At 34.7% G+C, this 22,828-nt stretch overlaps 1 protein-coding gene across 1 annotated transcript in view; it reads left to right on the top strand.

Moving 5' to 3' along the window:
- The first annotated feature begins 8,482 nt into the window (after nt 1–8,482).
- Nucleotides 8,483–22,828, top strand: part of LOC131198132 (vomeronasal type-2 receptor 26-like) — a 29,593-nt gene continuing 15,247 nt past the window's right edge. The window contains exons 1-5 of the mRNA XM_058182637.1: nt 8,483–8,908; nt 12,331–12,441; nt 16,281–16,299; nt 19,809–19,980; nt 21,229–21,517. Of these exons, the coding sequence (XP_058038620.1) occupies nt 8,483–8,908; nt 12,331–12,441; nt 16,281–16,299; nt 19,809–19,980; nt 21,229–21,517 (1,017 nt within the window). The remainder of the gene's footprint in view (nt 8,909–12,330; nt 12,442–16,280; nt 16,300–19,808; nt 19,981–21,228; nt 21,518–22,828) is intronic.

The raw sequence follows: 22,828 nt of genomic DNA, 5'->3' as shown, positions 1-22,828 counted from the left end.
TGTCAGAACTTAGAATGAGAGGATTTTAGTGAAAAAAGAATGGAATTTTTTTTCTGTACCCAGATATCAGAGATGAAGGATAAAACAACATTGTCCAAATTGATATGAAAGGTCTTGAATTTCACCGATCCAATAATGTGAACCACCATTCTCCACAATGGTTATGCAAGGACATAGATCAACCCTGGAAGTAGAGTAACATATTTTCTCTAGATCAAGCAGTTGTTTGGGCAGGAGGTGTATTTGAAGGGCTTGAGTAGGCATGGGAATAACAAGGTCTTGTTCCTGTCAATGGGAACTGACAGGAACAAATGGATGAACAAACAAATGGATGCCAGCTGACCTGTATAATATTATCCCAATTTCTATGTTGGAAGCATACAGTGTATATCACGTACAAATGATGAAAAGGCCAGTGTTATCATGAAGTTCAATATGTGGCTAAAGGAGTGATGTGAAGTAGAAGATTTTGTTTATGTTAGTCGTGATATTTGCAGCTGGTCTGATAAAAAGCTGTACAAAAGAGATGGTTTGCATCCATAACAGAAAGGAACCAAGATACTTAGTACTAAATTCAGGAGTTTTTCTGGAGAAACTTTTAAACTAAACAGGAGGACAGAGAGTTAATTGATACAGAATATTTATTTCCCCAGCAAGCTGAAACTAATTCTAATAGGTTATTAGCACTTCCAACATAGATGTTTGTGTGGTTAAGAATATCAACTATGCTATCAAGAAAAATCAAGTTTTTGATAGTGTGTGCTATAGCATGTGCACTAATCAAACATGTGGTAAAATTGAAAGGGAACTCAGACACAAAACAGGTTATGTAAATGTATACACAGGGTCAGTCAAAAAAGACTCAAATGTGTATACACCAACATGCTAGCTATGAGGAAGAAACAGGGTGAACTAGAAATTCAAGTACATGAGGATAGATATGATATTGTTGCCCTTACAGAAACTTGGTGGGATTAAATCCATGAATGAAATGTATAGTTAGAGGGATTTAAATTATTTGAAAGAAACAGACCTCTTAAAAGAGGAGGTGGAGTTGCACTATAGATAAGAAATAACTACATCTCTACAGAAATGCAGCAGAACAATGATGAAAACCATCTTGAATGCATTTGGGTTAATATAAAAGGAAAAAAAAGAATGACATTGCCATAGGTATATATTACAGGCCACTTAACCAATCAGAGGAAATAGATGAACTTTTTGCTAGTCATTAAATTAAAGTATGTAGGAAGCACACCGCAATAGTATAGTAATGGGGGACTAACTATCCTAGCATCAACTGGGAGACAAACTCTGCACAGAGTGGAATATCAAACAGCTTCCTGACAAATCTAGCAGACAACTTTGTCTTCCAAAAAGTAGTGAAGAGAACTAGAGGGCATTGATATTGGATTGAATTCTCAATTGCAGAGAGGAAATTATAGAAGGAGTTGAAGTTAGGAACCTTGGTGGTGGGGGAAGTGATAATGCAATATTGGAATTCAACATTATGCAAGCACAAGCAATAGAACAAAGTCAAACTAGAATCTTGGACTTTGAGAGACCTTGGGAAGGATTCCATGGATGAGAATCCTCAAGGGAAGAACAACCCAAGAACCTTGGGAATTTTTGAAAAGTGAGATTATAAAAACCCAGTCTAGTGCAATTTCAATGAGGAAGAAAACTAAAACATCTCAAAAGAAAAGAGCATGTCTCTACAAAGATAATTTATTTCTGATAAATTTATCTCCGATAAATAAAAAGGTATAAAAAGTGGAAAGATGGGCACAAAACTAAGGCAGAATATCAGCAAAAACAAAATCAGGAAAGCTAAGGCTCAAAATAAATTAAGGCTGATGAAAAAATTAAAAAATAACCAAAAAAAGGCTTCTTTCAACATGTAAAAAACAAGAAAAAATGAATGTGACAAGCAATAGAGAAAAAGCAGAACTAACTCATTGTTTTGCATTTGACTTTACATAAAAGGAAAAAATAGTCCTACCTATCAAAAACAGATTAGGAAAATAAATTAAAATAGGCAAGAAAATGGTAAGAGAGCACCCATCCACTCTAGACAAATTCAAATCACCAGGACCAGATGAATTATACCTCCATGTTCTGAAGAAACTGGCAAATGTGATTCAGGGGTGAAATTCATTAGGTTCTTTCAGTGAAAATTTTAAGCAGGTCAGAGAACTGGCAAATACCACCTCTGGCAGTATCCTTCCCCTGGAGTTGATTGGGAATGGAGATTTTGCAGTATCCTTCCCCTGTGACCCCCCACCAAGCCATGCCCACTAAGCTATACCATGCCCACCAAGCCATGCCCACAGAGTCAATGGAGTCCTAGGCTGCATTACAAAGGGATAGAATCAAGATCTTGTGAAATGTTAGTACCACTTTATAATGCCTTGTTAAGACCACACTTGGAATATTGCATCCAATGTTGTTTGCCATGATATAAAAAAAGACGTTGAGACTGTAGAACAAGTGCAGAGAAGAGCAACAGAGATGATTAATGGACTGGAGACATATGAAGAATGGTTGCAGGAATTGGGTATATTTAGTTTAATAAAAAGGACTAAAGGTAACATGATAGCAGTGTTCCAAAATGTAAGGGGCTGCCACAAAGAAGAGAATGTCAACATATTCTCCAAAGCACCTGAAGGTACTACAAGGAAGCAATGGATGAAACTAATCAAGGGGAGATCCAACCTAGAACTAAGGAGAAATTTCCTGACAGAACAATTCATCAGTGGAACGAGTTGCCTCCAGAAGTTGTTCATGCTCCAAAACTGGACATTTTTTAGAAGAGATTGGACATCAATTTGTCTGAAATGGTATAGGATTTCCTCCCTGAATACTGGGTTGGACTAGAGAACCTCCAAGATCCCTTCCAACGTTATGATTCTATGAAATTGCATGGGGAATAATGTAACAAGGAATTATGTTTATGCCCTCATATTCACTGAAACATGATTGTTGCCGGATGGGGGGGAGGACTAAATACTTTTATCTGTAATTCAGAAAGCAGCAAGAATGTCTCCATATTTGCCATGTTTAACTTCCTCTCATCTGAAAAACTTTTTCTTCATTCTATGATGATTGTGATTCATTCCACCTTTACTATTTCATTAAAAGAGTGAAACTTGAAATTTAAAGGTTACAATTTCCTCTTACCCTTATAATTATCAAAAAGACTATTATTAATTTTGTTGTGCCTTGACATCTAGACAAAAAAATTATTATACTTGGAAGAATGATAACTAATTGCTGATGGACAATGAAATATTCCAGAATTTAGGGATAGGTAAAATAATCAGAAATCATAAGATTCAGTTCAGAATGAAAGTCATGTGAGGAAGAGAAAGAGATTCAGTTCAAGCTTATGCAGTTTTGGAGAATCTAATTACATTACACTGAAATTAGAGAAGCTTTGTCAAACTGGTATTAATATTTATTATATTGATTCTTCTACTTCTATTGCCATATATGACTTGCAAGACTCAACCAATAAAATGCAGCATTCAAGATCCTATCCCGATTGATCACAAATATTTCCAACCAGGTGATCTAATCATTGGTGCCATCACCTCTTTTGTCTTCACAACTAGAAATGCAGAAAGCTTTGAGGAAGATCCACATCATTCTCTTGTTACTGAATCCCTGTAAGACATAACTTCATTTCAATAGCCATTAGCAATCAAGATAAAATTATTTAGTATATCCATTCTATGTGCCATAATGAACTACTATGATTAAAAAATATATTTCTAATATTGAATGGTGGAAAGAAGCCAACGGCTAGAACCTTAGTTCCTTAAATAAAATTAGAAATTAGAAATTAAACTAATCTAATGCTAGTAGATTCTGATAAGAAAGAATCCCTCCAGTCCCTTTGCTTGAGATAGAAATTACAGTCTCTAAAACAGACTATACAGATAATGTGATTGAACCATAGGAATAATATCTCTCTTTAGTCAGAGACACAGCATATTTTATCTCAGTAAATTAGACATGCAGTTTTCTTGCAGGGATAATATTCTTCTGAACTGAATTTTTTTGCCAAACTATTAAAAAAAACCCCACGTCATGTGTAAATGTAGCAGTAAATCCTGTCACCAATTCAGGACACAAAACCACGAAGGGTTGGAGAATTCAGGTTTATTTGGGCAAATGGTCCAGTCCATTCACATCGTAAAGTCTGAAGTCCGAGTTATGCTCAGGATGTGACTTTTATATGTTTTGCAACTCTAGCCTCACTGGAGGCGTTTCTCTTACGGAGTGAAGCATTACAAAAAGGAGAGCTCATATTATTACATTTCCATATATGGGAGATATCTTCCACCATCTGTTACTTTCGGTACATACGTCTTACAATATTTTCTGTTACAGGAATATTCTAACACATAGGTCAAGAGACACATCATAACATTTAGCAAGTTCTGTGTACTTTCCAAAAACTTGCAACATAGTGCTTCTACAAAACAACATCACTTCTGCTTATACATGATAAGTACATTTCTATAAGCCCTTTAGATTTATAAGTATTATCTTGAGGGGTATAGGGGTACCCCTTAACTTTAGGAGGTCTACTTCATAAGAAAAAATAATGAAAGTTTATTTCCCAGTTACTATATACAATGCTAATGCCTATGTTACATGTCTGACAATGATTCTGGACAGCTTCACATAATTAGAATTCATTGCAAATAGCAAAGAGATAAAAAATAACAACCCTGTGATTATTCCTCTGACATTTCTGACATTTTTATAATGAGTAATAATATATCAATCAATTAGTGTGAAGGGGTGACTATTACTTTCTACAATAATTTTTAATGGAGCTAAATCTATTAATCAGATAACATGAAAGAGTCATTACTAGTTTCTAAGCCCTTTTTAAGCAGTGTAGCCATATTGCCCTTTTTAGGTGGACAATTCCATTTGATAGAGTACGTAATTCTCTTTGCAGTTTCCTGACTAAGTATTATCAGCATATTTTGACTATGATATTTGCTATGAAAAAGATCAGTGATCAACTCTTACCTAATATCACCCTGGGCTTTAGAATATGTGATAGATACGCTGGCTATCATGCCAAAATTGATTTTTTTCTCCAGTCAGAACCGATTTGTTCCAAATTATATGTGTGGCTTTGTGAACAAACTCATAGCAGTTGTTGGTATTATTGACCCTGGAATCTCTTTGGTAGATTTTTTAGACACATACAAAATCCCTCAGGTAAGATGAATTGGATTTTTCTTTTCAGATTGTAATGGAAGAGAAGGCAATAACATATAATTAACTTTCATGTACATTTATATATGGAGTTTATTTCTTTATTTAAGAAAATATATTTAACATTACATAAATTAAAATATCTTTGAGTATCAAAGATTAACTAGGATTGATCATTTAAAATTACATGTAAAGTGCTGATGTGATGAGAAAAACAATTCAATATTTCTGAATTTTATATATTTATATTTTATTATATCATTACATTGATATCTTGCTTTTATTCACTGCTCAAGAAGGCATTTTGTTCTCTTACAGGTAGTCATTGCTTATTGATTATAATTGGGATGGACAACTTCATCACTAAGTTCCAGAGACACCTAAAAAAATACATGCTAGTGGTGGGTTTCTACTAGTTCACCCCAGTTCGGGTGATCCCAGTAGCAGCAGCGGTGGGAGGCTCCACCCACCTGCTCAGACATCATCAAAAATGTTCTGTGTATGTGCACTCACAAAGTGAGCACGGACGTCCACGTGCTACCGATAGTGAACTGATAGTGCCGGGATTTGAATCCCATTACTGGTCCATGCTAGACTTACAACCTCATCTCTACTTCCATCATTAACTGAATTGCCATGAGTATTAAGAAATACAACATTTCATGTCACTATTGTTTGGGACAAAAACATTTGTGTTCTCTTTACGCTTGTTGGAATCTGGCTATTAATTTTGTGAAATAGAAATTAAGTGACCTTTGGATGCTCTGAGGGCCATAAAGGGTCCTTTTTGTAGACTTTAGTTCAGCATTCAATACCATCATTCCAGACATTCTTCTAACTAAGCTAAACCAGCTACAGGTACCGGAACAGACTTGTAAGTGGATCACAAGCTTCCTAACAAACAGGAAGCAACAGGTGAAGCTAAGCAAGATCACATCAAATACCTGTACAATTAGCACAGGGGCCCCCCAAGGCTGTGTGCTCTCTCCACTTCTCTTCTCTCTGTATACCAATGACTGCATCTCCAATGATCCATTTGTTAAGCTACTGAAGTTCGCAGATGACACAACAGTGATTGGTCTTATTCGAGACAATGACGAATCCGCATATAGACGAGAGGTCGAACGACTAGCCTTGTGGTGCAACCAAAACAATCTGGAACTGAACACACTCAAAACCGTAGAAATGGTGGTAGACTTTAGGAAAAACCCTTCCATACTTCCACCTCTCACAATACTTGACAACACAGTATCAACAGTAGAAACCTTCAAATTTCTGGGTTCTATCATATCGCAAGATCTCAAATGGACAGCTAACATCAAAAACATCATTAAAAGAGGACAACAAAGAATGTTCTTTCTGCGCCAACTCAGTAAGCTCAAACTGCCCAAGGAGCTGCTGATCCAATTCTACAGAGGAATTATTGAGTCTGTCATTTGCACCTCTATAACTGTCTGGTTCGGTTCTGCAACCCAACAAGAAAACACAGACTTCAGAGGATAATTAGAACTGCAGAAAAATAATTGCTACCAACTTGCCTTCCATTGAGGACCTGTATACTGCACGAATCAAGAAGAGGGCCGTGAAAATATTTGCAGATCCCTCGCATCCTGGACATAAACTGTTTCAACTCCTACCCTCAAAACGACGCTATAGAGCACTGCACACCAGAACAACTAGACACAAGAACAGTTTTTTCCCGAAGGCCATCACTCTGCTAAACAAATAATTCCCTCAACACTGTCAGACTAATTACTGAATCTGCACTACTATTAATCGTTTCATAGTTCCCATCACCAATCTCTTTCCACTTATGACTGTATGACTATAACTTGTTGCTGGCAATCCTTATGATTTATATTGCTATATTGATCATCAATTGTGTTGTAAATGTTGTACCTTGATGAACGTATCTTTTCTTTTATGTACACTGAGAGCATATGCACCAAGACAAATTCCTTGTGTGTCCAATCACACTTGGCCAATAAAAAAAAAAAAATTCTATTCTATAAATGTGCACTAATTGTGAAATTCTTCAACGATGAACATATGATTTAAAAGAGAACACAAAAGAACAGCGGATTTAAAAGAGAACACAAATGTTGTTCATTGTTATATTTAAAAATAACAAGAATTTACAGAAAAACCATTATAATGCCAAACAGTGGCTGAGAAAATGATAAGTGACAAAATTAAATTTGTCTATGGCTATTATATGAATTAGTTTTAGTTAAGTATTAGTTTAATATTCAAATACTAAATCTTGGTGAATGATACATTTTAGTAAAAGAAAAAGATATCCTTGAATCTGGAACTATGCTGAATCATTACAAGAGATGCCATGTGAGCAGAATTAGAAGCCTCATTAGACAGAAGAAAAAATCTTCCTCTCCCTAGTAATTCCTCTTTGATGTCTTCGCTTTCCTCCAAAATCTCTTCTGAACTTGAGCTAATCAAATACTTGAAGAGGAATTGACAAGACAAGATGGAGTATAACAGGTGACAAGGAAGAAAGGAAGGAAGGAAGGAAGGAAGGAAGGAAGGAAGGAAGGAAGGAAGGAAGGAAGGAAGGAAGGAAGGACAAGTAAATAATATGACAAAGCATCAATTCTTTACAGAAGCAAATTTGTAGGATAAATTCAAATAATCATAGGATTGTAAATTTCAAAGAAAACATAAAGATCATCCAGTCCCACAATGCAGGGAAATGATGTAAAAACGTATGTTGACATATTTCAGAACTCTAAACTTAGAGTGAATACACAGTTTCTTTTGTCAATCATATTTTCCCCACACATACTAGTTTTTTTTATTTATGTGTCTAATTTTCATTTCCTAGTTCTCAACTGGCTCTTCTCCAAATGAAAGCCCTTTCTACTACCACATGGTTCCAGGTGAAGAACTGCATTATATGGGGATTATTCAACTACTTTTGCACTTCAGATAGACTTGGGTTGGCATACTTGTTTATGGACTTGGGGGAAGAACATTTCAGCACCTAATCTTTTCATTGTTTGCTCTCCATAAAATCTGTGTTGCCTTTTTGGACCAGTTCAGACCGGTATATTTTACTAATTCTTTAGAGGGTTTAGAATTGCTTTTTGAAACTTTTTGCCTTCTTGTTAATAGCAAAGCCCAAACAATCATAATCAATGATAATAATCTTTCAAATTTAAGGTGGTTGTTGTATCTACCTGAAATGGAAACAGTTTCTATAAAGCCAAAAGGTAAGGTGTGGATCATGGCTTCCCAAATAGGTCTTGCATCATTCTTTTATCAGGAAAGCTGGGATATTCAAGTCCACCATGGTGCTCTAAGCTTTGCACCTTACTCAAATGAAGTTGCAGGATTCCAACATTTTATTCAGACAAGAAACCATTTCTCCTCCAAAGAGGATTTCCTCAAAGATGTGTGGGAGCAATCATTTGGTTGTGTGTTTCCAAATCCACCTGTGAATAATGAAACAGAGAATGTCTGTACAGGGAGGGAGAAACTGGAAATCCTTCCTGGGGTCTTTTTTGAAATGAGAATGACCAGTCATAGTTACAGTATATACAATGCAGTATATGCTGTGGCACATGCTTTACATGCCATGAAGCTGGGCCAACAAAATAGGCGAAAGTTGAGTGACAAGAAGTTTGGTCTTCAAGATCTCCAGTCATGGCAGGTAATTTTATGTTGGACATCAATTTAAATTCTACTGACTCTCCAGCATCTCATGAGCTCCTGACCACAAAGAACTGTGATATATAGATGGAAAGTTAGTAAAGTCATCTAGGTTTTTTCTTTATTCTGTTCTCTCCTTTTGTGGAATTGGTAATAGCAGATGTTTTAGCATTACAAAATGATAATATTTTTTTTTGTTTTGTTTTGTTTTTTGTTTACATTTATATCCCGCCCTTCTCCGAAGACTCAGGGCGGCTTACAGTGTATAAGGCAATATTGAGTTCCAGTCTTGACTATTATTTTGTGTAGTTGATTGATTTTAAAAATTATTTTAGATATTAAGTGATCTGATCTTCCCTGATCAGTTTATCTTTAATAACATCAGAAGATAAGTTTTTAAGTTATTGCAAAAATAATGGAAGCTTGATTTTATTTGTTGAATAACATATTTTCCCAAATAAAATACATTTTCGCATATTAAAGTATGTATGGTTTTCTTGGATTTTGGATCAAGAATCACAGATAATTATGCTTGAGAGAAAATATAGCAGTTTAGAATAGGAACAGTCTTTCAATTATGTAACATGTTTCAAATAAAAGAATGTATATGTTATTTATTTATCTATTACATTTTTATCTCACCTTTATTACTTTAAAATTCTGTACATTAATCTTGCTTCCTTCTCATATGTTTGTTTCATATTCAGCTTCATTTCTTTTTGAAAAGAGTCTCATTTAACAACAGTGCTGGGGAAGAAATTTCATTTGACCAGAATGGAAAACTGATTACAGGACTGGAGATTGAAAACTGGGTCATTGTCCCCAACCGGTCTTTCCATTGAGTGAAAGTTGGAAAGCTAGATCCCCAGGCTGCGGAAGACAAAATGTTTACCATTCATGAGGAAGCCATCAGTTGGCCCAGCACTTTTAACCAAGTAGGTATAATAGTTTTGGGGAAAAATTTTCTTAGCATATGTTTGTTTTATTTTTAACTATACCTTGTGCTTGATCCGGGAAGTCAGGGGGGAGGGGGGAGGGTATTAGTGAAGGGAGGGGGGTTGGGGGGAAAGGAGGGGGGAATTTTTTTTTGGTAAAACTTTTTGAATTAAAAAAAAAGAAAAAAAAGAAAAAAAGAGAAAAAAAACAAAACAAAAAAAAGTAAAATAATAAAAAAAAAAACAGTGCTGGGGAAGAAATTTCATTTGACCAGAATGGAAAACTGATTACAGGACTGGAGATTGAGAACTGGGTCATTGTCCCCAACCAGTCTTTCCATTGAGTGAAAGTTGGAAAGCTAGATCCCCAGGCTGCAGAAGACAAAATGTTCACCATTCATGAGGAAGCCATCAGTTGGCCCAGCACTTTTAAGCAAGTAGGTTATGCATGGAGGTTCTTTTATTTGAAAATATTGATATGATATCCTAAAGGATATTCTATATTATATTCTATATTCTGTAACATTAGAAAGAACTTAAATACTGGAAAGAATTGTGAGCAAGTGAAGGATGCAAGATTTCTGAACATAAGGGATGCCTAATTGGTTACATAAATTAGTATAGATTATTATATAAACTAGTATAGATTTTCAAATCATGTTATTTTTTCAGCTTAAAAGTCAATGGAGATATATAGTTAATAAGTCTAAATTATTGTAACTATGAAGGAAAATGTGTTATAGTTTTTAAGCCACAAAGCTAGAGGCCTCTCTTAGGACATTGGGCTAGTCACTTTCTCTCAGTCCTAGAAAGACCAAGTTAAACATTTCCAAAAATATTTCAAATAAAACTTCAGTGATTAATCTAGGCGATGGTTTGTGGTTAAGAGTCACTAGAAGGCAGACAGCTGTAGTACTGTAATGGATATGTGTGTATATAATTACACTATATAGTTTATACATATTACATTTTATTTGTAAAATTATGCTGCTAGGATTCATTATACAAGTATATATAGGAAAAGTTTGTTAATTTCAAATTTTTATTTTTCCAATAAATACATATTTATTTCTCTAGTGCAATACATATACAGTATATTAAGAAGAAGTAAATTTTAAAAGGGATGCTTTGTCCTAAGGAAATGTTGACTGAATTCAATTTTTGAAGTAAATGAATAAATGATGGTGAACCGTACTTACTTTATATTACTAATGAGATCTGAGGGCTGCAAAAACCTTCACATATTCAATATTTTGAACACTGTTTTTAGGGTTATTTTAAGATGTTAAAATTGCAGGAGAACAGGGTTTGTAAGTCTATTTACACTGAATGATAGAGATGGTTAAACAAGTGATAAAAATAATTAGGAAATTTTTGTATGCTGCTTTTTAGAATTTGGGGGAGATAATATTTTTATTTCAGCAATAAAGCAAAAAAGATTGGAAAATGATTCGCATTTTAATACAGAAAATTTTGAAAATGGAGATAAAAAGGAAACCAGAACTTTTCCTTTTGGGCTTAATGGAAAAAGAAGTGGAGAAAAAAATGTGGAACTTTGTTCCTATGTATGTTGACAGCAGCAAGTCTATTGTATGCAGAAAAATGGAAAGACACTTTGATACCTACTATGGATGAACGGTTGCAGAAGTTGATGGAGTTGGCTGAAATGGCAAAATTGACTACTTTGATGAAAGAAAAGAACATAAGTACTTTTGTTTCCACTTGGAGACCACTTCTGAACTTCATGCTGAAGTGGAAAAGAATGAAACTTTGATTTTGGGTTTTACCGATTAGATTGATAGATCTTTACAGAAATGACTTGTTCATATTATTATGAAAAAGCAAACAGTTGTGATTTGATGTTAATGCCTTATTTTACTGCAAGAAAGAGAGTTGGAAGTCAATGTTTCTTTTTCTTTCTTTTTTCTTATCCTTCCTCACTTCTCTTCCCCCTTTTTCTCCCCACTGCTTTTTTATTTACTTTTGTATTTTGTATTTTACAATATTTTATAACTTAATAAAAATGTTAAACTTAGGAAATTAAAGAAAAAGAATTGAATTACTCCTTATCTTTCCTTTTTTAATTTGTTAGTTAACTATTTAGAATTCATATTTAAAAATATAAGTTGTACTGACGATTTTAATAATTTTAACATTGTGTGTACATTCGATTATTGACAGTTTTTAATATTGACATTTGTAGTTTTATTCAACATTTGTCATCTCTTTTCAATATAGCTACTAGCTCTAGAATCATCACTTACTATACTTATCAATCTCTTTCAACCATCACCTACTTATAGATCTCTTTCAAATGTTTCATTCTATTCTATAATAATTTTTGTTTTATTTAAATAACTCTGAAAAATATATTTCTCTGTAATTATAGTATATTTAATTACAGAACATTGATCAACCTTGTTTTTCAACTCCCCACCCCCCAAAAAATATGTGATTAATATTTTCCTTCTTTCATTTATTGTTTCAGTGTGTACCAAGAGCTGTCTACCGGGATATTTTAAGAAAAAGCAGGAGGAGAAGCCTTTTTGCTGCTATGATTGCCTCCCATGTCCCAAAGAGAAAATGTCCAGCCAGAAGGGTAAGAGACATTGTAAATCAAATTTCCTTATTGTTCTCCAGGTCACCCCAAGCAGATCCATGAACACATAAGTACAGGTCATGAATTATATTTTTATCAATTAAGGTATTTTTCCTTTCTATAAGGATGTAATCCTCAACCCTTTCAAAGAAAGATCTCAGGCAGAGTTAAGGGTTTAAGTCACTGGTGAAATCAATTTTTTTTACTACCAGTTCTGTGGGCGTGGCTCGGTGGATGTGGTGTTGTTTGGTGGGCATGGCTTGGTTGGTGTGGCAGGGGAAGGATACTGCAAAATCTCCATTCCCACCCCACTCCAGGGGAAGGATACTGCAAAATCCCCATTCCCTGCCCACTTCTGTGGGAAGGATATTGCAAAATCTCCATTCCCACCTCACTCTGGGGCCAGCCAGAGGTAGTATTTGCCAGTTCTCTGAACTACACAAAATTTCCTTTACCGGTTCACCAAACTGCTCAAAATTTCTACAAGTTCTCCAGAACCTGTCAGAACCTGGTGGATTTCACCCCTGGTTTAAGTGTTTTTGCGGATGTAAATTGGAAAGTCTTCATATGAATTGGGGACCTAGGTCACCCAGAATATATCATTTCCAAGATACATTGATTTGTTTTTGAATTTATCTAAAATTTTTATATAGAACTTCCCATTAGGAATATCTTTATATGCTTTACAAAACTCCAAACAATTAAGACTTGATTTTTTAAAAAAAATCATGTTCTTCTCATTTAATGGCCACAATTGGGACTTGTTAGTCAGTCATTAAATTAAGAAACTCTTCTTGCAATGTTATTTCAAGTTTCCTTTTCTCTATAGACCTGCAAATGTAGATCGTCAATGAAAGAATTATTGACAAAATTCCTTTTAGAATAGAATAGAATTTTTATTGGCCAAGTGTGATTGGATACACAAGGAATCTGTCTTGGTGCATATGCTCTCAGTGTACATAAAAGAAAAGATAGGTTCAACGTTGAACATTAATTTTGTTGTATTATACAGATTTTAAAAACTGACATAGTCTCAAAGGAAGGCAACGTTGAAGGTTGATGTAGCAATAAAACTAAACAAACAAATAGAAACCTCACAATTTCAAGCATAAGTACTAAATAAGCAACATGAAATAAACTCATGAGGAAATAACATTTTTCCATCTTATGTCCAAAATACAAGAGAAAAAGTAGGATAGATAATATCAGGATCAGTGCTATTTCCATAAACACAGTGTGATGATTCTAATAATAGTATGATTAATAAAAAATGGTTATAAATTTATACATTTAAATTGTAGATATGAATGACTGATGACTGCATCTCCAACGATCCATCTGTTAAGCTACTGAAGTTCGCAGATGACACAACAGTGATTGGTCTCATTCGAGACAACGACGAATCCGCATATAGACGAGAGGTCGAACGACTAGCCTTGTAGTGCAACCAAAACAATCTGGAACTGAACACACTCAAAACCGTAGAAATGGTGGTAGCCTTTAGGAGAAACCCTTCCATATTTCCACCTCTCACAATACTAGACAACACAGTATCAACAGTAGAATCCTTTAAATTTCTAGGACAACAAAGAATGTTCTTTCTGCGCCAACTCAGTAAGCTCAAACTGCCCAAGGAGCTGCTGATTCAGTTCTACAGAGGAATTATTGAGTCTGTCATTTGCACCTCTATAACTGTCTGGTTCGGTTCTGCAACCCAACAAGAAAAACACAGACTTCAGAGGATAATTAGAACTGCAGAAAAAATAATTGCTACCAACTTGCCTTCCATTGAGGACCTGTATACTGCACGAATCAAGAAGAGGGCCGTGAAAATATTTGCAGACCCCTCGCATCCTGGACATAAACTGTTTCAACTCCTACCCTCAAAACGACGCTATAGAGCACTGCACACCAGAATAACTAGACACAAGAACAGTTTTTTCCGGAAGGCCATCACTCTGCTAAACAAATAATTCCATCAACACTGTCAAACTATCTACTAAATCTGCACTACTATTAATCTTCTCATCGTTCCCATCACCAATCTCCTTCCACTTATGACTGTATGACTGTAACTTTGTTGCTGGCAATCCTTATGATTTATATTGATATATTGACCATCAATTATGTTGTAAATGTTGTACCTTGATGAACGTATCTTTTCTTTTATGCACATTGAGAGCATATGCACCAAGACAAATTCCTTGTGTGTCCAATCACACTTGGCCAATAAAAATTCTATTCTATTCTATTCTATTCTATTCTATTCTATTCTATTCTATTCTATTCTATTCTATTCTATTCTATTCTAAATGCCCTGAAGATCAATAAGGACCAAGATTCATGTATTTTGAAGAAAATATCTTTCTTGTCCTATGAAGAACCAATGGGAGTATGCTTAATTACTCTTGCAGTTTTCTTTATTCTCTGCACAGGTGTGGTACTCACAACATTTTTGAAGTACCACAATGCTCCCATCGTCAAGGCCAATAACTGAAACCTCACCTACCTTCTATTCATCTCCCTCATCCTCTGCTTCCTTTGCTCACTGCAGTTTTTTGTTGTACCAGGCAATATAATATGTCTCTTCAGACAAATGAGCTTTAGCATCATCTTTTCAGTGGCTGTGTTTTCTGTTCTGGCAAAAACCATCATTGTGGTTCTGGCTTTCTTGGCCACCAAACCAGGATCCAGGATGAGGACATGGGTGGGAAGAAGACTGGCTACCTGTATTGTTGTTTCTGGTTCCCTGATTCAAGCAGGCATCTGCATGGTATGGCTGTTCACATTTCCCCCTTTCCCTGACATTGACACCCATTCAGAAATTGAGGAAATCATACTGCAATGCAATGAAGGCTCAGCTGCCATGTTCTACTGTGTGCTAGGCTACATGGGCTTTCTGGCAACTGCCAGTTTCACAGTAGCCTTTTTCACCAGGAATCTCCCTAGCAGTTTCAATGAGGCCAAATGTCTCATTTTTAGCATGTTGATTTTCTGCAGTGTGTGGCTGTCTTTTATTCCATCCTACCTGAGTACCAAAGGCAAATATATGGTGGCTGTGGAGGTTTTCTCCATTTTGACTTCTACTGCTGGATTGTTGGTCTGCATATATTTCCCCAAATGTTACATAATTATTGTTAGGCCAGAGTTGAACAACAAAGAACAATTAATAAAGAGAAGATAATAAACAAAAATATTTTCCTTTATTTCTTACAGATGATGATATAGATAGATGGATGGATGGATAGATAGATGGATAGATGGATGGATGGATGGGTGGATAGATAGATAGATAGATAGATAGATAGATAGATAGATAGATAGATAGATAGATAGATAGACAGACAGACAGAGGTAGCTCAGATTATGAACAAAATTGACATTACTTAAAAATCCCAGATAAAAGAAAAAAAGTTCTTTGTAGTCTATAATGGAATGACATGCCTAGACATGGATCATCAAAATATGACCATTTTGCATATACCTGCCGGAGCTAAACAAGTAGGAACAATTAATAAAGAGAAAATATTAATAATACACAAACAAAAGAATCCTATTTCTATTATTTCTGTCTTATAGCATCCATTCTTTTAAGTTCCTAAACTTTAAGTCACTGTCTCTGGGAAGGCAACAGAAATTTGGAGTATTTTTCATTTATGAGTAAAGGTTGGTTAGCCCTTTAATTTTCAATTAAAATTGAAATTCTGAGAGTTTCAAGGAGTTCCAAGGAGCACGTGTTCTCTTGAGAAAGCATTTGGTTGGTCAGCAGGTGCATTTGAAAGGTTTGAGTAGAAATGGGTATACGGATCTTGATGAAGTTGCTCTTGTGTCTGTTGTAGGATATTCATGGGCCTCTAGGTAAGAACAAACATCTGGTAGCAAACTCTCCAGGAATATAATCGTGTAGGGCCATTGAAAATTAACAAATGACCAAAATTTGTGTAGAGCCAACAAATTTTGGTCATTTGTTAATTTTCAACTATACTACTGGTTCAATTTTCAATCAATCTACTGGCATTCTACATTCTGATCAGGGGTGGTATTGACTTGCCTTTGCTACTCGTTCGCAAATGTGAGCACATGGACAATACAGAAGGAGAAAGTGAAGTGAAAAGTATGGAGCAAAGGGCGGGGGGGAAGAAAGAAAAAACATTGACATCCAACTCCCTTTGGTGTAATAGAATAAGATAATAACATCAAACCTCAACCTTTTACTTTCACATAATAATATAAACTAGTCATTTCTAGAACAACAAACCTATTAATCAGTAAAACCCAAAATCAAAGTTTCATTTTTTTTCCCATCTCAAGCACAACGTCAAGAAGCAGTTTCCAAGTAGTTTTGTGGTATAAATATTGAGCAGAAAAGTCTTGGAAACGTTGGAAAGGGTTTGTATAGGCATGGGCCTACCGTTGATTCTGTTGATGCTGTTGCTTCCTGCTTTAGGAAATCTATGTGAGACTAAATAGCAGCAAACATCTCTAAGAATATGTGTACATTATGCTGTATCATTATGCAGATAATTATAGCTATTTATTAATTTTAATATTTAAGAAATCTAAGAAAAATGCCTATAAAAATGGCTACTGGTTCAATTTTCAAACCATTTGCCATTATTCTAGGTATGGGTGATCTGTATGGTCTCTGAGAGGGTGCAATGTGCTTTCCAGAAGATATCACCATATTTTAAAAAGCACAAATGGAAACAAAAAGACTGAGTGTCAACTAGCTTGAATAGCACTTCCCTAAATGTGATATTGGAGGTATCTGTCTCCACTGCAAATAATTGGAAATGCTCAGGAATTTTAATAGCTTTTGTGCAGACTCATCCCTGTCAACAATGATTCACCTTTCATCTATATTCTCCTTCATTCATATCTTGACAAAGAAAGGGGCCAGTGGTGGAATGGAATGCAAAAGTAGCAAGGATGGTATCAAGCTAACTGAGGTATCTCTAGAAGTGTTCAAGGACTCCAAGCATGGTTAACTAAGTTATCGATGGGCATAATAGACTGTAGATGATTCAGAGGAAAAGGGGGAAATAACTATGTTCACATTTGTGTGGGAAATCCAAAGCTGGTTTTGCTTCTTCTGTGTCAATGTAGTTTTTTTCAGTAAAGTATTATACTCTTGGAAAAAAATGTCCCTGGAGTTTCTTTTCTTAGAAATGCCAGTTTGATAATCCCAAAGAAATGTAGCCTCTTTTTGCACAGCAGGTGGAGCATTCTATAATGACGTTCATAAAACTTATTAGGAAATTTCTAAAACTGTCAGGCAAGCAGGCCTTTGATATTCTTGTGTGGAGGATTTTCACCTTCTCAGAGCCCAGATTAATGCCAGTAGAGGAAATGTGGTGGTCCAAAAAATCTATATAGCTCCATTTGCCATGTCTGGCAAAAAGTTGATTCTTTCAGAAGAATTGTAATAAAGTCTGAACCTATTTTTCATGTTTGGATTATAACAGAATATATGAGTATATCAGCCAAATAAATTATGATATACTGGTCATGGAAAATATCATTCATAAAATATTGAAAGATGTAAGCAGCATTAAATTGAATAAGTTTTTTAAGGGGTGTTCTTAATATTATATATATTGTTTCTCTTTGTATTTTTATTCTGGCTGTGCACCGCCCTGAGTCCTTCGGGAGAAGGGCGGTATACAAATTAAAATAGACCAAAAATGAAAACAAGATAGATAGATAGATAGATAGATAGATAGATAGATAGATAGATAGATAGATAGATAGATAGATAGATAGATAGAAAGACTAGACTAGGCTAGACTAGAAGAATAGAATAGAATTTTTTATTGGCCAAGTGTGATTCGACACATAAGAAAATTATTTTGGTGCATATGTTTTCAGTGTACATAAAAGTAAAGATACGTTCATCAAAAATTCTAAGGCACAACACTTAATGTTAGTTATAGGTACAAATAAGCAATCAGGAAACAATCAATAAGGATACAAAAGTTATCACATCAGGTAAAATATGTGTTCTTATTTATATCTCTTCTCTGAATATGCACTAGGGTACTTTCCCATGCATTCTGTTCTCAGTTGCTGATGTTCAAGGGCAGAACAGTTTCTATAGCTCTTTTTCCTTTGACAGTGGGGTATCTGGTCCTGATGAATGCTGGGAATATCAGAGATGGAGCTAGCTGTGAAAATTACTAATTGCAGATAGTTAAAAAACAATGTTTGTCTATAAGTATTTTGGGCCTACTTTGTCTATAAGTGCTATGGGCCTACTACAGAAGGTCACAGTTGAAGATGACATTTCTAACAAATCTAAAAGGTTTCTTTTAGGATGAACTCTTTATAACAACTTTTAACAATGTTACATATCCAAAGTTCCCCACAAGTGTTAAGCCTTTATATGTGCAAACTTTGCTCTGAAATTTCACCAGTCCATTTTTGGAAATTAAAATTGAATATTCAATATATTATAAATTTGTTAATGCAAGAACCTTTCTCTGACTCTTTGACTATCTTGAAAGAAAATTAAGTCAGAGAATGCAGACATTGGTACTACATGACTGCTAGCTTTTTCCAGAATTAAAGGAATACCTTCATGGGCATCCTATTGACTCAGATAATATGGTAAAAGGCAGTGGTGGGATTCAGCCAGTTCGCACCACTTCGGGAGAACCGGTTGTTAACTTTCTGAGAGGTTTGGCAAACTGGTTGTTGGAAGAAATCATTAGGGCAGAGAACCGGTTGTTAAATTACTTGAATCCCACCACTGGTAAAAGGGAATGTTGGCTGAGGAAGAGACAAAGTGTATATTTTATCTTTGTTGTGTGTGTGTGTGTGTGTGTGTGAAAGAGAGAGAGAGAGAGACAGCATTAAACACTCATCCATTGTTGGCAGAAATATGCAAGGAAGATTTTCTCAGTCATCTTTCCTAGTTTATAGAAATGGGATATCAGAAATCTTCCTTCTTTAGAAGTCTTAAAAAAAGAGCCCTGTTTTCACATTTTAAAATAATATTTATTCATTCTAGATAATTGTAATTTTCTCTTACCATTGTAATTACCAGAAAGGCTACTATTAACTTTCCTTCTCTTCAAAGTCCTGATTGGCCAATTATACTTGGAAGAATGAGGGCCAAGTACTATTGGTCAGCTACATATTTGTGTGTTTAAGGGCAGATACAATTATCAGAATATCTTTCAGATCATTTATGTTTTAAGATTCATTACAGAAAGAAAGTCATGTGAGGAAGAGAAAGATTCAATTCAAGCTTAGTCCACATTTGGGAACTCTTAACCTTTATATCGAAATGGAAAACTTTTTCAAACTGGGATTATTATTAATTACGATGATATTGATTCTATTTGCACTACAATTGTTATGTGTAGCTTGTAAAACTCAGTTAAGGAAATGCAGAATCCAAGATCCTATCCCGATTGTTCACAATTATTTACAACCAGGTGATCTTACAATTGGTGCCATTACTTCTTTGGTCTTCATAAACAAAGATATAAAAGGTTTTGAGGAAGATCCTCGTCTTTTTCTTGCCTTTGATTCCTTGTAAGACATTATTTTATATATCAATCTATGTAAATTCTTTGGTATAGGTATTCTAGGCATCACAATGGGCTACTGTAATTTTTTTTAAAAATTCTTTCCCAGCAAAAGTTTAAATGATGCTATGTTATTTTTCAGATTATAAAGTATTTTCTTGTACTTGATAAAGAAAAAAACCCCAGGTACACTATGTACTTAAATTAAATTTTAAAAAATCAAACTAATCATTCAGTTTTTCATGACTAGCAGACATGATTTAGACAAGACAGGAATCCCTCTCCCAATCCTCCAGTCCCTTACCTTAGGATAAGAATTACAGTCCCTTACCTTAGGATAGGAATTACAGCATTAGCCTGTAAAGTAACTGCACAGGAGATTGTATTGTTGAACATAGGAATAATAATGTACAGTTGGAAATGCATCATATTTTATATCAGTAAAAAAGATATGCAGTTTTCTTCATGAATAATCATCTTATGAAGGGAAAGAGTTGTTTTCAGGAGCAGAGGAGCAGAAGCAGAATCATATGCTGTCAATATACTTTTTTGGGTAAAATTTTCACTTTGCTTGATAGTCCTTTTAATTATTTTCTTTCATTTTTTTCATTGCAACAGGTTCTTATAACAATGATTATTGAGCCATAAACACCAATTTTTACGGATGTTGTTAGGGAATAAAATTCTGAGTTTTGATTGAATTGTGGTACAGTATTTTACTCTACTCTTACAGAATTTAATTCTTTTAATTAACATAATAGAAAAAGCTACAGTTCATCCATTACTTAGCAAAGTTTGTGGTGCTATGAAAGCATTACTGCTTGTGCTTCAATAATATATATTTATTTTTCTAAATATAATGTGTTGAAGTTAGACTAAATTCTAAATGTATGGAATTTATGCCATTTTTTGTAATCACTTAAATTAAAATAAAACAGTCTCTAGTGTAATAAAATTTCCCCAATTTTACTTTCTAGTTGTATAATGTTATATACTAACAATACTGGTCATCTTCATAAAGCTAGAATTTGATAGAAATAGCAAAGAGAGTTAAAAAAACCTGTCATTACTCCCATCAAAATTAATTCCATAATGTTTATACTTAATAATAATATGTAATTCAATTAATATGAAACAATGAATTTCATTTTGATAGAGCTTAATCTATTCATTTGTATGACAGTTTTTTCAAGGTAATTAATTTCCCTACCTCATGGAGATTTTTATTTGATTCAGTACATTATTTCCTTTCCAGAGTCTTGATTAAATATTATCAGCATATCTTGACTATGATATTTGCCGTGAAAATGATCAATGAAAACCTCCAGCTCTTACCTAATATCACTTTGGGATTTAATATCTATGAGAGTTATGGTGGGGAACGCACATATCATGCCTCAATAGAACTTTCCTCCAGTCAGAAACAATTCATTCCCAACTACAAGTGTGGCATCCTGAATAAACTCATATCAGTTGTTGGGACTCTTGATCCTGCAATTTCTGATGATATGGCAGATATTTTAATTCCGTACAAAATTCCACTGGTGAGATGCATTAATGATACGTCATGCATGCTTTCCTTTGTATTTTCAGATGGGGGAAATTGTAAGACCTTAAGATATTTTTAATTTCATGTACATTTCTCTATGAAGTATATTTAAGAAAACTTATTTATACTTGATAAAGAAATGTGAATTCATTTCAAAATTCGTAGAAATGAATTTTATTTATTTTATTTTCTGACATTATTAGATTTATATCCTCCTTTATTTCTGGTGCTCAAGGAGGCATAGGCAGTGCCTTCTCCTACTATTGGTCCTTACTGAATAGAGTTGGTTCCAGTATCATGTTTTGTCTCTTTCTCCCAATAGCTCACATTAACTGGAGAAAAAAGAGGTATTTGAAGAGGAATTTATAAGACTTTCGTTGAAGATATAGTACCAGGAAGCTCATAAGTAATAGCAGTTCATATACTGTATTTTTCAGAGTATAATTTCTTCTAATTTTCTGGAAACCCCAAGAATTTATTATCACTAGTGTCAGAATTTAGGAAGCTCAGTTGCTCAAAATAACTGATATCACTTTCTTCGCTACCTTCTTATATGATATCATTTTCAGTTCCATCTAAGGCATTGCTAATGGCACATTTTTTTGAATAACCGTGCAATTGTTTCGTCCTTCACTGAATGCCAGGATGTTTGCATCCATTCACAAAGCTGAGTGATAGTGGGCCTCCTCATTCGTCCAGTAGATGTCAGATCATGATAACCAGCAGCCATCCATTTTGTTCCATTCTTCTCGCAGATATAGTGTTTAAATGGTTTGTAGATGGAAACGTCAAGAGGTTCCAATTTGCTGGTAAGACCCCCCAGGAATTACAGCTAGATGAATCTTCACTTCTTTGAATATTTTCTTTGTGGTTTCGCTAATATGTGCTCTAAATTGAATGGGGCACTAAGAAAGCAGGTTTTTTCAGAAGCCCTCTAGGATGTTTGGACCTGTACTCTCATTCATTTTCATCCATCCATCCATCCTTTCTCATGGACATGCACAACAACATCTTTTGGAAGCATTTCTTTTGGGAAGGTTTTCTTTTTAAATATTAACATCAGTGGCAATTTAGTGCCATCTGCACAGTAGGACAACACAACCATGTAATGTGTTTTCTCATGTCCTGAGGTTTTCACAGTTATGCTTTTGGCACCTTTCAGGTCAACAGTCTTATTAGATGGTACACCAAAAGTTAGAGGGACTTCATCCATATTCCCAATCTGGCCAATTTGAAAATTATTTTTCTCCCTACCATCTATTACAAATGTATGAAAAGACCTTAGATTCATATTCTTTTGGCATTT

This window comes from Ahaetulla prasina, chromosome 4 (assembly GCF_028640845.1).
Source record: "Ahaetulla prasina isolate Xishuangbanna chromosome 4, ASM2864084v1, whole genome shotgun sequence".
Classification (NCBI taxonomy): domain Eukaryota; kingdom Metazoa; phylum Chordata; class Lepidosauria; order Squamata; family Colubridae; genus Ahaetulla; species Ahaetulla prasina.
The sequence above is the reverse complement of the archived record's forward strand: the minus strand, read 5'-3'. Positions and strand labels throughout refer to the sequence as shown.